Here is a 14066-nt window from a genome sequence, read left to right as displayed (position 1 = left end):
CACATTCTATGGCTAGCTCAGCACAATACAGCCGACGCTTACCAGAAACAACTGAGGCTTGGATCCTTGGAAGTGGAACTGCATCTCTAGCATCAGCAGTTTACCTGATAAAGAATGCTCATTTACGCCCTTCTGCTGTGCACGTCCTCGATGAACACCTGTCCTTGCAGCAAACATTACATCATCAAGGTACTACGCATGCAGGATATGATCAGTTCGCAGGGTGTCTCCCTGCTCCCGCTGGATCGGGGTTGACAGAGCTTCTCGATATGATTCCATCCGCAGTGACAGAAGGTCGCTCTTATCTGCATGACCTTCGAGCAGCGGAGGAACAAAATGCCATGAACAGAAACGGGGGTACCTGTTTTATCGCTCAAAATAAAGGGGCTTTCAGACACCTGCCCACGGAGTCGCTGAATACAGGGTGGAGCCACAGAATACATTTGATGCATCTTCTTATAAAAGGAGAGAAAACCCTGCAAAAGAGGGAGATCCGTCATTTTTTCCGAGAGAGCTTCTTTAGGAGTACATTTTGGACGATATGGTCGACACAGTGCGTAATTGCACGACCCAACGCATTGATTCCCTGGTTTAACTTCGGGCAAGGTTCGGTTTTCAGCCCTGGCACAGCGCTGCAGAATTCAGGCGTGCTGTTAGGCAATATTTATCCGACTTCCACAGCTTAGGCATTTTGAGCTGTCTGGATCTCACAGGCTATTATCAATACGAGTCGATACATCTCCCTATATATTTCTTTCTCCGGAGTCAGGGCGTGGATTTTCAGTTCAATATCAAAATACGAAATGTCAAAACGACAGTCAACCAAAATCGTCGTACAATCAGTCGGCTCGCCGTTTCTCAGAACGGACTTGATTTCGAAAATGTGATAGGACCTAGCGACATCGTCATTGCTATACCGGGATCGACTGTGTCGGGATCTGAAATTGGAACAAATGATCTCCCGCCAGCTTGTCATTCAATTGAAGCAGGAGATCACCTCGACGCAAACTGGGCACTATGGCTAGAAGCTGGGAACAAATACTCCGATCATGGCAACCCTTATACTTTCTGCACACGCAAATCCGAATCCATGTTGGAATCCTTCACTGTCACAACCGAGCACATTGGATTTGTCGAATATCTTCAATCTCTGTCACGATGCACATCTCAGGCTGGTGCAATTATTCTTACCCTTGAGGCTTTGCCTCCCTGTCCAGCCTGTGTTTACTCACCAGTCGCAAGACGTCTGCGTCCTCTGGGGCTTTGCGCTCTTTCCCGAAAACGAAGGCGAGCATGTCAAAAAGAACGTGCTTGTTTGTTCGGGTGCCGAAATCATGTCTGAGATCTTATATTATCTGAATCCCCCTGGCGAGATGGCCACAGAAGCTTCAGCGTTCTATTACCATACCACGCGTGATGCCGAGGATGAGCTCAGCATTATTGACTAGATCCCTCGAAGACCGCGCTTGCATTACCCCAGAATCAGTCGTCAATGTCGGCCTAGTTGGGCCATTTGTCGAGACTCCATGGCGGACTTGTGTGGACACAAGCTATGGTGTGCACGCGGCACGGGTGGCTGTAACGCGTCTTATGGGCCTTGAAGATCGGCCCGAGAAATCTTCGGCCCCGTCAATCTGGAGGGTTTTGGTTACTCTACTGTGGAAGTGAAACTGACATCACGATCGAGGTGTCGTCCGACTTTACCCTTCCTTTACTGGGGACCTGTACTTCTACCAACTTCTCCAACTTACCGGTCAGGGTCGTCCGCCAGTAAGCACTAGGAGTCAGGGTTATATTCTCTTCTGCGTCTCGTGAAAGGACGTTCTTGTTCACCATGTGTTTCCACTCTATCGTATACTCGATGCAGCTTCCCGGATGGTCGTTGCTTGAAATTCTACCATGCCATCGAATAGATCCAGTAGTCTATGAGTTTGCGGTTGCTATTGTGACAGGAGTTCCCGATCGTTCTTGGAGTTACAGTCGGGGGAGGGCTGAGCCCACAGCTTGACGCGGGCGTGCGAGTGGCATCCTGGAGTGGAGGGGCGTATCGCGAACCTCGAGTTCCAGAGTCGAGGTCATGCCGCTTAAAAGCACGTGTCATTGGGAAACGGATTAGCAGTCATCGTCCTCGCTTCAAGGCCCTGACAGATGCAATGTCGGTATGATCACGACCAGTCAATTTAGTAGATCATGGTCTTCTAGGTGGAAAGCCAAGCCTGGTAGAGGAAGCAAAGAAACATGACCCACTTACACTATCGCTATACAAGTCGCTCTTTCGTAGTGGTCACTCTAGACGGACAGTGGTTGGCAGAATGAGATTTCAAATTTTTGCAATGTCGCCCAACGGGCAGGCATCTGTCTGTTTGACTTATTTGCTGGAACAACGTTATAAAACCCCTGGAGACCTTATGAGTCTACTACAGAAGCTACCTTTATGGTGTTATTTACGACTGTACTGAAATACTGCCAAGAAAGTGGTTCAGGGGCAGAGTAACCGTAGTAGGTAACGCGTGGTCAGATAGAGCGTCCGAGAAAGTATCTCTGTGCGCGAGTGGTAAACCTGATTTAGATCCTCCCTGTACACTGCGTGACATAATGAGTGAGATAAACGGCATGCCATCTTTTCGATGAAGGACCCCCTCAAATACTTCATATCAGGGCCTGCGTGTCAATTTATGAGAGGCAATATAAAGTTTCGATTGCAGTACGCATTTAATCGTATAGCCTCAAATTTTTAAGATGAGGCTCATGCCAAAGGCGCGACACAATGACCAAAGAGCTAGGATTTAATTGGTCCTCTGGTAGTTGGTACAAAGATTCGTTCACCTTCGTTTACTTTATTCTAGCTTAAGTTTTGCGTATAAAGCTGAGGCATTCAAGCCTGGTAGCGGACGCCTTCCCAATTTATATAATAGATTTATCGCTGGTAAACTGAATATATTTCCCGCTTGTGCGAACGTTACTCCCAGAATTAGGATTCAAAGTTGAAAAGACGACCGACATGCCACGAAGGACGGCCCGAGCTCAACGACGTCGATCAAAACGTCCAAGTGCATTTGCATCAAATCAGATTGATGTCGAGAAAGTGGAGCGAAAGCAATTTGATTATCGTGATTCGTGCTTCAAGGGGCCGTTTCTTGTTCACCTCTGCGACTTGGACTTTGGGCAAAGCAAAAATCGACTAATTGAAGACGGAAACAATGTTGCACGACTCACCCAGATCCTAAGTATCCAGGGGTGCTTACGTTTGAGTAGGGAGTTTCATGTTCCAGTGGTGGTAGATGCTGCAGACTGGCTTACCAAGGTCAATTCGCGAGAGCCAACATTGGTACGTGGCCTGCGTATGGACCAACTCGAGGTTAGATCGGATTATACTCTACCAGCCCTAGACCATGAGAATGTTATTATCGCAGCTCGCGAAATGTTCAAAGAGCTCCAAATCGAGGATCCCTGGTGGGTAGCAGATGTCTACATCACAGGAGCGAGTAAGTCAGCGGCAGGCGTTCCAGAGTACCTGATCCAACAAGCTGATCCCTGCCCAATATTTATCCAGGTAATGACCTGGATCTTCGTGGCGAACTAGTGCGAAGCCTGCAAGAGAGCTTCCCAAACGACCAGCGCCCTTCAGACGGACGAATATACTGGAATATTCGCTATTATCAAGGTAGCTCCACAGATCTCCGCAATGAGACTGCAGAAAGTTATTGGTGGGCTCTTTTAGAGTCCGAGCCTGGAAGTAGAAAGGGAGATTATTTGCGCACTCTCCCAGAGAGCTTGCAAACAGCCTTTGATACTCTCCTTCCGATACCGGGTATATGGGCCGGTATGAGCATTGGAGTTTTGCATAAATTGAAAGCTATGAAAAGCGACGAGGTGAGTTTCCTGTTCGTTGGGAGAGGCAGGGATTGACACTACAGGTTCAGCCAATTATCTGCTATTTGGAACATATTCGAAGGACTTTCCTGAGGCTGGTAGATGGCGACGAACACCTTTTGAGCCTTATTGACGCTGGTTCTGTGAAATTTCTAAAATCCAAAGTGCCAAGAATCTCATCGCAAGACTTATCTGATCTGGAAAGTAAGAACGAGAACAAGATACTGTTTCCTTTCATGGAAGACTACCAGCGAAATATGATATGGGAAAACTTGAAAGACATTGACTTCCCCATCCCAACACTTGAGACCTTCTTTCAAGATATCCTGTATCTGGATGTTGGGCAATGCGTTATGCGACAGCTCTGTTTTGTACCACCCAAGGGAGATAATACCATTGACAAGGTCCTGAGAAGTCAATGCAGTGGGTTCACTTCCGGTTTGTTATCTAGATCCTACTGGGAGCAAACCGTCCAAAACGAGCAGCTCCAGGATCTTTGGCGATTCAGTTTTCAGTATGCGTTTGAATTAACCCCCAAGAGGGACCACTACCGTCGCGTTCCACGAAAGAACAAGGACAAGGAACGTGCCTTTTCTATAAGTGCTAATGAAGAATTAAATGGCATTCCATCATTGCTCCTTCTACGTCATTTCCTTCTGCTAGCTCGAGGTTACAATTTTGAAGTTCCCATAAGCGAAGGGGATCGATTGAGCGAAGCTAGGGAGCTTCCTCGCCCACATCCATGCGACTTTCCGCTGAACAACAACGATGAGGTAGAGATTGAGCGACGGTCTGGGAAACCATTCACAGACTCTGTGCATGCTGACAGGTTTGCCCTTTCCAGAGAATTTCTGAGACAAAATTGGAATTTCCAGCGGGTCAGCGCAGGCTTTGTGCGTCGGTCGATATTTCAAGCATTCTTTTCATACCTTAACGCTGGCGTTCCCGAAATCCCACATTAGAACGCCACCCAAAGCCTTCCAAATAACGCGACACCTCTTTCGAGGCACATGGCCTCATGCCTTGACATCAACTGTTTGGTAGAATACTGTTCCTGCTTTGGCAGAAAACTTTCCTTCCGCATCTGTTCAGATGATTCCTAGCCCTTTGACTACATCCTTTGAACATCGAATTCGGACCCGACTACTTTAGACGTCTAGTAGACTATTTTGCCCCTAAGCTCAAACATTGTTCGGTATCTGCTACAAAGAAAATTCTGAACCCACCTCAGGGTGTTAAACCAGCCTTGGGGTATCTTGGACCAGTGCAGGATTACTGTACTTAAATGAAATCTTCGAGCTAGTTTTTCTACCAACAATAAAGCCGAAATAGAAGACTTCACGCAATGACGCTACAACTACAGTACTTTATCCAGTTCAGAAATATTGCTAGCACGGGAAACACAGAGCTAGTATGCCAACGTCTAATAAGCTAACTGCTTAGCGGCACATGTGTGTGTATGTATCTACATTATTACTCACTATAATTCTTTCTGAAATAATCTTTCCTATCATAGATTGATTTGTTAGTTACTACAAAGGATTGGCCTGATCATTCAAGCGTCCATAGGTGTCAAGAGGTCAGGAGCAATCACAGCTTTCAACAGGCGAAACCAGGACCTGCGAGATGCCAGTATTGTTTGCAAAAATTTTACAAATATTTATAGAATCTTACATCCCGTGAGGTTCAATTTCAATACGATTTGGTTTAGAATCCTTGCTAAGCCTGAACTGGATTAGGGTGTTTCGGAATAGGGGTTAAAGAAAGATTCTATGAGAGCAAAGTGGTCAAACTAATATCGATCCATCCCGTACTATTATGTGAGATGCATGGAGCAAATATTTCCCGACCTGAGTGCCTTGGTAGACGCGGGATCTTGCAGATGGAGGGGGTGTCCAGCAGCTGACCTCAGTAAGCTGGAAAGCATCACGATTTCATAACGCCATTGAAGTTTGGTTCCGCTACAGTATAGTGGCCGCACTTTTGACAGGAAGATATACGATCGATTCCAAAGAGAACATTCTGAGTGGGACCAAAAAGAGCACAATGGAGATCAACCATCAACTGGGGCCTCATGGGGGTAGTTCCCAGGATTGCGAGAAGTGGAGAGTACCGGATGAACCGCTGAGAAGAGATTGTTTTCCTGAAGAACCTCGCAGCAGGTTACTGTGTGAAGTTCTCGCCTCAGTGATTGATGTGTGACAGTTGGACGAAGTAGATGGAAATTTCAATGCTCGCCGTGGTAAGAAAGGTCCTGCGTAGGTAAAGCAATGCTTTGTTACATATATTATGGTTTTGATTCTATTCCTATGAGGTTTCATTGGATTTATACTGGGTACGAGTGGTAATTCTTTTTAGCTCAGAGTTGCATAGATGAATTACACAAGTTTGTGCTAACGACTTCTTGTTTCCCACCCACGAAGTTTCTTCAGCCCGTTGATAATATTGGTCAACAGTTGGTCGCCAGGCTCGTGGAAGGGAACGGACCGACCCGGTCTATGCGGATCTGACCCGAACCGCGCGCATTATCGCGGCGGACACAAAATTTCCTTTCAGCGAACCTAGGAGATGTCAGGGTTTTAGGCGCTGCACATGATAGAAGACTTTACATTACTACTGTCAACTTACCAATAAACACTGAGTAACTATATTCTGGCCCCACTGCCGAGGTCTTGGCGTATCGGCCAGCAATCAATGTTTGCAATGAACTTTGCGGCCCAGGTCTTCAGTTCCCAGAGTATTGTGGGGAGCAGTTAATATGCACGCTTGGGGCTGGTTAGGCTACAACATTGGAAACCCCTGGCTTAAGTTCAAGCCCCTTGCTTTTACCTCTCGATTTTCAAATAAACCCGTTATCGATGCCATCAACGAGGATGTTAAGAAATCCGATGGTCCTGAAGACCACGAAAGAAAGGCGAGTCGCGTCTTGTAAGGGATCGATCAGACAATACAGGAAGTATGTGGGAATGTCAGAGGTTAATACTATACTGTTCACTAATTACGCTAGGTTCATTTGTGCTACCCTAGCCGAGGAGGGCACATCTCTTCTCCTGCGCTCCTACGCAACTCAACCAGACGATTATTCGAGACTCGAGGTTTTGAATCATACCACAATCAATGAGGCTGTAGGCGCTACATCTGCTGCCCCAACATACATGCCCGAGGTTGAGATTCAAGGGTTAAGATGCTGGGACGGCGGACTTCTTAACAACAACCCAATTGATTTTCCAAGTATGGGCACCAAGATATGACCTCACGGATAATCTTACCGATACGCCAGTAGTAAAGTACGTCCTCAGCATTGGCACCAGCTTTTCCATGGCGCGTGAACGCTCCTTCTTGGGCTTTCTCAATACAGTCAACCCAGTTACGTCATTCTCTACAAATACGGAAGCTGAGCAACAAAACTTCGGCTGCAAAATTCAAACCAGAAAACCGCACAAGAAGAATTGAGACACCCTATTTTCGATTCAACGCGCCAATATATGACCACGAATTCAAGTTGGATGATTGGCAGCAGATGGAAAAAATGAGAGGTTATACTGGAAAATATTCGGAGCAGGAGGTGAAAGATGACATCGAACACCGTGCCAGGAAACTTTCTAAATGAAGTAGTTGGCTACCGCACTTTCTTTTTGCCAGAAAGAAGAGAAGGGATGATAATGGCGATGTGGCGTCGTGAAAGAGGCAATGTTGACGAATTTGTTATGATTCTGTTATATGATGAGATGTGGTTACATAGTGCGTGATTACACGGTTGATGTTTTGCGGCGGGCACGATTTTAGTCTTTTTGGGTACAACAATAACTAGTGTCATCCCTAGTGGGGTTGACCAACCCGTTCGCCTAAAGCCTATCCTTTTATCACAATCAGATTCATCCACATACACAATGTAGTGGGATCTGAACTCTGAGATAAACTGAGAGTATTTATCACGGAGATTGAGATTACGCTCTTTAGTCTCAACTCGGGCAGTCTTTTTTGATCAGCGTTTTAATACAAGTGCGGGACTAATACTAGACTTTGTGGCTTGGATATTGAACTCATCCTATAGAAAACGTGCTATCTCATCAAGTATAGATTGGGCTGTTTGAGTAGGCGTTCGCAAAGGTCTTCTAGCATATTTAGACTGATGCTTTTTGTCTGCCACCTTTATTAGGCGGTGCTTTAACGCTACCAAGTATTCGTATATTAGAAGAGATTGTTAGGATAGTACGCTTAATGCAGACAGCAGCCTTGGATACCTAACATATATAGGTCTCCGCTGCGAATCATATCATAAATAAGCTTATGCTCTTAATTGGCTAAGTTGGGTGCTATCTTAGTGTGACCACTCGTGATATTGTTAAGATCTGATCGTACTAAGGGTGTCGTGGTCTTAGGTATATCAAATTACAAGTCATTACACCGTGCTACATTCCGATATTAACTTTGCGAAAGAAACAATACAGGCCCCATTGACAGGGGTACTGCGGAAAAACTCCTAAGAGAGACTTATTGGTCTTGGCAATTAGCGTTTGAGAAGAATGAAAGAGTGTAAGTGGTGACACCACTTTCGGGAAGTACTGTAGCGGCAAAGGTGTCAAAAGAGAGAATTATGGTATGATCGGTAACGGGGAAAGCTTCATCGGGCAACCCATCGTTATTGGAAAGGCTAAGACAGCTAGCCTAAGTGATATAGGAAACAAAACGGGCCTTACTAAACCAGAACCCTTTCTCGAGGTAGGTCGAGGGGTTAGTGTTACGATCTGGAAGGAAGAAATTAAACCTTTTCGCCCTTAGGTTAATTTAAGCTTTAGGGTCTGAAGCTGACCGCCGCCAATTTGGGGTACGCCACATGATGCACGTCGATCACCCGATCCCGCAACAAAGCTAAATTCGTCCTTGGTTCGACTATCTGCGGTTCATCGTCACTGTAAAGGTCACACTCTGCTTATATGTAATCAATTAGTATCAGCTAGGTACGAGCTGAGATTTAATCTATACCGACGCACGGCAGGAATAGACATTTTCTTTTTCAATCTCGTTTGCTAACTAGGGCATCGAGTATTCTGCATTCTTTTGCCCACATAATTTCCAATAACTCATTAGAAAAACATAAAATTACACATTAACGTTTTTTCTTGAGAATCATACCTTGCGGGGCGCGTTGATCCTCGAAGCCTTTTGTCATTCTCCAAAGAAGAGCACTCCAAAGAATAGCGTTAACAAAGCTGTCGCAGGTTAGACATACAGAATATTGGAAGCTTGTAGGATAACGGCAGACTCCGGGGATTACCGCAACAATAATGTCTCAAGTACTTCACCAAAAACAAAAATGTCCTAACTGGTGGACAAAATAACATAAGAAACTAATTATCCTCACAATTCTCACAGGCCACATGCTCCTGGTATCCTGTCCGATTGTTGCGGTGGAAGTATTTCCAAGTTATGAAATGGTGGGGCTGACTTGCCAAACGATGTGACAAGCATAATTTCGATCGTCCTTGCAGACTTGGCGGCTCATCCACTCACTGCCATTAGCCCAATCCAGGGGGGCTGTATCCCAGTCAAGGAAATAGTTTAGGATAACCTTGTCTGGCACAAAAGGCAAAAATCCCTCTTCCATGAGAAACCCAGCAAAGCTGGCAGGTTTGCCAAGAGTCGTAACAGTAAATTCAGCAACTCTCGTGCCGCGTCCGTTATTATCACCACTAAAGTCGTGACTCACGGGCATGTCGACATTGATGCTCCGATAAGGACGGCCAGTGTCTGTAAACATCACAATCCAACCCCTCAGCTCGCAAGTGCTGCCGGGGTCTCTTCCTGTTGAGAGAAGGTAGATCTTGACAGTGGTGGTATAACGAGGTAAACTGAGCGCCTTCTGGGAAACAGATGCTGGAGGTGCTTCCAGCAGTTCCAGCTCTTTCGGCTCATTGGGCTCTGCTGCGTGAAGGACGGGCTTTTTTCTCTGCAGTTCTTCCAGCTTATCCATGGCTGATATGGGCGTGCAAATATATATATATGGGATCGAATACTAGTGGACCTAACGCAGGGTCAAATTAGTGTTTAGTAGGACAAGTCGAGATACAATTCAAGCATTTTTATAAGTAAAAGATACTCTCTCAGCAGATTACGATAAGAATATGCTGACTGAATGAACAATTACGACAGGATGACAGGTACATGGTGAGCATATGATGGCTTTGGGTAGGTTGTTGACGCAATAGTAACCTTTTGGACGTGGCTAGAACCTACAACAATTTGGAAGACCAAGGAAAATACAGCAGCACATCAAGCCTACCCTAGAGCATTCTGGGTATGACTTCAAGAGTTTTTGAGCGAAATATCAGGGGACTGGAACTTTCAGAGGGTGGATCTAATCCACGGCTAAAACTGCAGTGAAAAGTGAAGGGTAACACGTCATTATCGGCTCTGGGTGGGAAAAAAAAAAAGAAAAGAAAAAGATTCGAATGGCCCAGATTCATAATTTACCTTGAACATTCCTTATTGAAATAAACCTAAAGTAGGTCGCGGGTAGAGTTCAGGATACTTTATACAGATAACATGTGTCAACGGAGAATATCTACTTATTCAGGAGAATATTTGTTTTCATTATATTCATAATTGGGTGCTAATATTACGGAATATAGGATATTTATACCTATTTTCAACAAATATAAAGACTTATGTTTTCCGTAGTTTTAATAGTTAGGAACTTCGGTGGACTTTTATTCAATCATATAGTTAGATGGCAAGACCCATGGAAGTTGACATTAACCTTCTGTCAGTCTCTAATTTGACTTTCCACTTAAAACTTTAACTTATTTAGTTTTTAATTAAATCTATCCTATGTTGGAGATTCTAGACTGGTGCAGATTTCTTCCAGATTCCGCAAACGGTAAACTATGCTAACTGATGTTATCTATCTGCCTTTAGCCCCGGATCATGGATCTAAAATCAGCCTTCTTGGCGATTAATATATTTAGACTAGCAAATATTGGAGTACCCTCTTTCTCTAGAATTTCAATAATGCGCTGATGTTACTAAGCACCACTTTTTGTTCTCTATGCTCCGTCATCAAATGTAGAATATGTCGTTTCTTCACCCCGTACTATCAAGAGTGTCAAATTTTTCTCTCTATATCAGCCTCATCTATACTTGTGTTTTCCCAGCTGTTTTACCGCCATTATGCTTTGAGATAAGTCCAAGAAACAAAATATTCTGGGACTTTAAAAGTTAGAAAGTGAGTGTTCGACCAGGATTACCACCAAATGATCCCACTCGCAACCAAAGTGAGTGGTTTAATGGTATAGCCGTCGTGGCCTGTACCACTGCTATAATAATAAATGATTGGCGTTATAATAGCGCCCGACATCGCCTTCCATGTCGGAAACAGAGATAGCGCTTTCGAATCCTAGTCACATCATAATGCATAGTTAAATATAGTTAGCTCTGTATTTGAAGTCTGTTCCGATCTCGAATGGTATGAAAAAAAAAAACCACAAGCCGCCGAGAAAACAGTAAGATTATGTATTGTCACACCTCCAGAAAAAAATCCCAATCCCCAACCAGCTGCTACCTTCTTCCTGACCGCTCTCATTCCTCCAGCGTTCATGTATCTATCTTACAATCTATAAAAAGCATATAGTACTGTGTTACTACGAATATGTACAAAACTTGTTATTTTCAAGTATCATGTGGTTAGGGTTCGAAAGGGCATCTCTGTCTCAACGATACGGAAAGCGATGTCGGGCGTTACTGTACCGCGCACTAATGTTCTGTACCGCATGGTCCTGATTATGCTCAATACCGGAAGTGCTCCGGCGCCGAGCAGGACTTGATACAACCTATTGTAGTTACATCGTGCCAGCGGCCGTTCACGCACGGGGCTGGGTCCCATTATATGCACGTCCGATGCCCCGAATATGGTAGTTTCGTACATATCAACGATGTCACGTAACCCCACATGCTTGACCGGTTGGCGACCCATATGGAAGAGATATACAAAGAGCACTAAGCCCACCGTACCATGATCGAGGCTGGGGAGCACGACGAAGCGAACCCGTGGCTTCGACGTGCGTGCCCAGATGTAGCATGATTGCAGTCTTCTGCTCTCCATAAGAAGATTAGGCTTAATTTAAAGGATTTCTTCTTCGAATGAGTATCCGGGCCCATTATAGAGGCTCCACCCCGACTTCGACCAGTTCAAAGCCTGCCAACATATCATTGATAAAATCATTTAGTCGTATCTCATAAATAAAGGCAAGCCGCCGATATTTAATATTCAACTCAGGCAATATATGTACTCTGAGTTGACTTCTGTTTCTAGTTCGTTACTAAAGTAGAGTAGGGGCTACGGAAGGAGCAAAGAAAATCGGAAAAGTGATATAATGAGCATATTGCATATGGATTCATGGGACATAAACAGGGATTTATGCAGATATAGAGGGGCTAGATGAACAAAATAGAAGCTCATACAATGAATGACTACCCAGTTGAAAATTACGCTCAAGGCATTGCCACATGCGAACTATAGTAGCGCAAATGGTCCGCCAGTGTTTCGTGTTCAATCCAAGAACGTCATGGTCCATATCTAGTTGCCTTGCATGGACTCAATTGTTCTTTGTCGGCATTTAGAACCTGCACTGCAGCGCGTCAGCAGGAGAATTGGCCCTCGCTTCGCACGTCCACAGGCAACCGCCTGTATTCTCTAACCCTAGCACCGAAACCCTAAAGTATTCCACCCCCGCTAGGCATTCCAATTATAGATATCGGTATTCTAATGGTTCAGAAATTACGTAACTTCGGTTTTACGTTAGCAGATGGAGAAGGTAAATGGGTTGTTGACGGTATTCAATCGACATTTGGCATAACCGAACTGAAACGTACAGTGATGCATCTACACAGTTGTAGCTTGCACACTTCTTCGGTGATGAGTTGGGTGGAATGTAACCATCCGTCTATCCATTCTGTACCGGCCCACACTAAACCCAATGACCACCCACACAATACACGGTATTTTGTCAAATACGGCCAAAACCGTGTGCAATCTCAGACCAAACGATGTATCCTAGCCACTGGAGCCTAAGCATAACGTGGCTGACACTCCTCCAGAATCTCAACTATACCGTCCCAAAACGTCCGAAATGCCTGGCGATAGAATGCTACCAGCAGATCTTCGTTCACGAATGATCGGCTCAGCCTTTGCTGTTCCTGATACAGCCGGATGTTCGTAGTGACAAGTTCCTGATGCCTGGCCTTCAAGTTATGGCAATGGATGCTTTGCGAAACGAATGTGTGTCTAAGATGTTGGCAAAGGTCCTCAAATAGACCTGCTTGGGAGGAGCCCTGTGCACCCAGGAAATCTTTGGCTGCATTATTCATCATCGTAGAAAGTCAATCTTTGTGGAAAATGCGGTGCTGACAGTGAAAAGAACGTGCTCAGAGGTTGTATTCAAGAACCACAAGGCTACGAAACTATCGCAGCTTTTCTATGTCGGCTTCTACTCTATACTCAGCCTGCACGGAATAACCGATTTGGCAATAGAACGTGAACCCCATTTGTCACAACATCCGTCCCAATGTACAGTTGTAACCTTAGCACAATCTGACAGTGTAGTCATTCTACGGGGTTCAGCACCGCACGTTTGTGTCCTTGAAGCTCACAGTCGTTGCGCATTATAATCAACGGGGTTATTAGTGAGCCACTTGATAACATGAGGTGAGCTGCACCTCGCTTAATACAGTCGCCATCAGGCGCAGGGCGCAAAATTCAAGAAGTCGTGCCCTCTTGATTGCAAGCAGAAAGGCGGATTCACGGCTTCATCTCTTGTTAAACTTAACGTGCCCGGCCGCACTAGAGACCCTTAATTAAAAGCTATTTCCGGTTAATCGCGGCGCTGAGCTTCTAATGCCAGTATCCAAGAGCGTTACAATTCCACTAAGTCGCAACTAGTAAACCGTGGGAAAACTGCGGGACGAATCCTCAATAAGCGCTTTTTGACGGGCCGTGGGGCTACTTCCCCCTCGCTGCTTAATTTCTTACAATCTACCTGTGATGATCGGAAATGCATTACATAAGCCAACCCCCCATGCAACAATCACTTTTCTCCTCCCATTTTCCCATATTTTGGATCAGATGCCACTTCCGACTGCAAAGCGTAATCGAATTATCGTAGTGCCCTCTATCTCTCGTCCCCGCCATCCGCTGG

General features: G+C 45.2%; 4 protein-coding genes across 4 annotated transcripts; 3 read left to right on the top strand and 1 right to left on the bottom strand.

Annotated features, from left to right (window-relative positions):
- Positions 1 to 8: 8 nt before the first annotated feature.
- Positions 9 to 1448, top strand: N7446_005591 (uncharacterized protein; the record flags this gene model as incomplete). Its single annotated transcript, XM_058514339.1, is given in 3 exon segments — positions 9 to 652; positions 682 to 1222; positions 1236 to 1448. 3 exon segments carry the CDS (start codon positions 9 to 11, stop codon positions 1446 to 1448), a joined length of 1398 nt encoding a protein of 465 aa, XP_058371517.1.
- Positions 1449 to 3001: 1553 nt separating this feature from the next.
- N7446_005590 (uncharacterized protein) lies at positions 3002 to 4835 on the top strand (the record flags this gene model as incomplete). Its single annotated transcript, XM_058514338.1, has 3 exons — positions 3002 to 3485; positions 3554 to 3873; positions 3918 to 4835. 3 exons carry the CDS (start codon positions 3002 to 3004, stop codon positions 4833 to 4835), a joined length of 1722 nt encoding a protein of 573 aa, XP_058371516.1.
- A 1796-nt stretch (positions 4836 to 6631) lies between these two features.
- Positions 6632 to 7124, top strand: N7446_005589 (uncharacterized protein; the record flags this gene model as incomplete). Its single annotated transcript, XM_058514337.1, has 2 exons — positions 6632 to 6801; positions 6881 to 7124. The coding sequence occupies 2 exons, from the start codon at positions 6632 to 6634 to the stop codon at positions 7122 to 7124; spliced, it is 414 nt and encodes a 137-aa protein (XP_058371515.1).
- A 2177-nt stretch (positions 7125 to 9301) lies between these two features.
- On the bottom strand, positions 9302 to 9847 carry N7446_005588 (uncharacterized protein; the record flags this gene model as incomplete). The annotated part of the gene is made up of 1 exon (XM_058514336.1): positions 9302 to 9847. One exon carries the CDS (start codon positions 9845 to 9847, stop codon positions 9302 to 9304), a length of 546 nt encoding a protein of 181 aa, XP_058371514.1.
- Between the last annotated feature and the right edge of the window lie 4219 nt (positions 9848 to 14066).

This window comes from Penicillium canescens, assembly GCF_028828765.1.
Source record: "Penicillium canescens strain IBT 15451 chromosome Unknown utg000004l_segment0_segment0, whole genome shotgun sequence".
In the NCBI taxonomy this organism is placed as follows: Eukaryota; Fungi; Ascomycota; class Eurotiomycetes; order Eurotiales; family Aspergillaceae; genus Penicillium; species Penicillium canescens.
The sequence above is the reverse complement of the archived record's forward strand: the minus strand, read 5'-3'. Positions and strand labels throughout refer to the sequence as shown.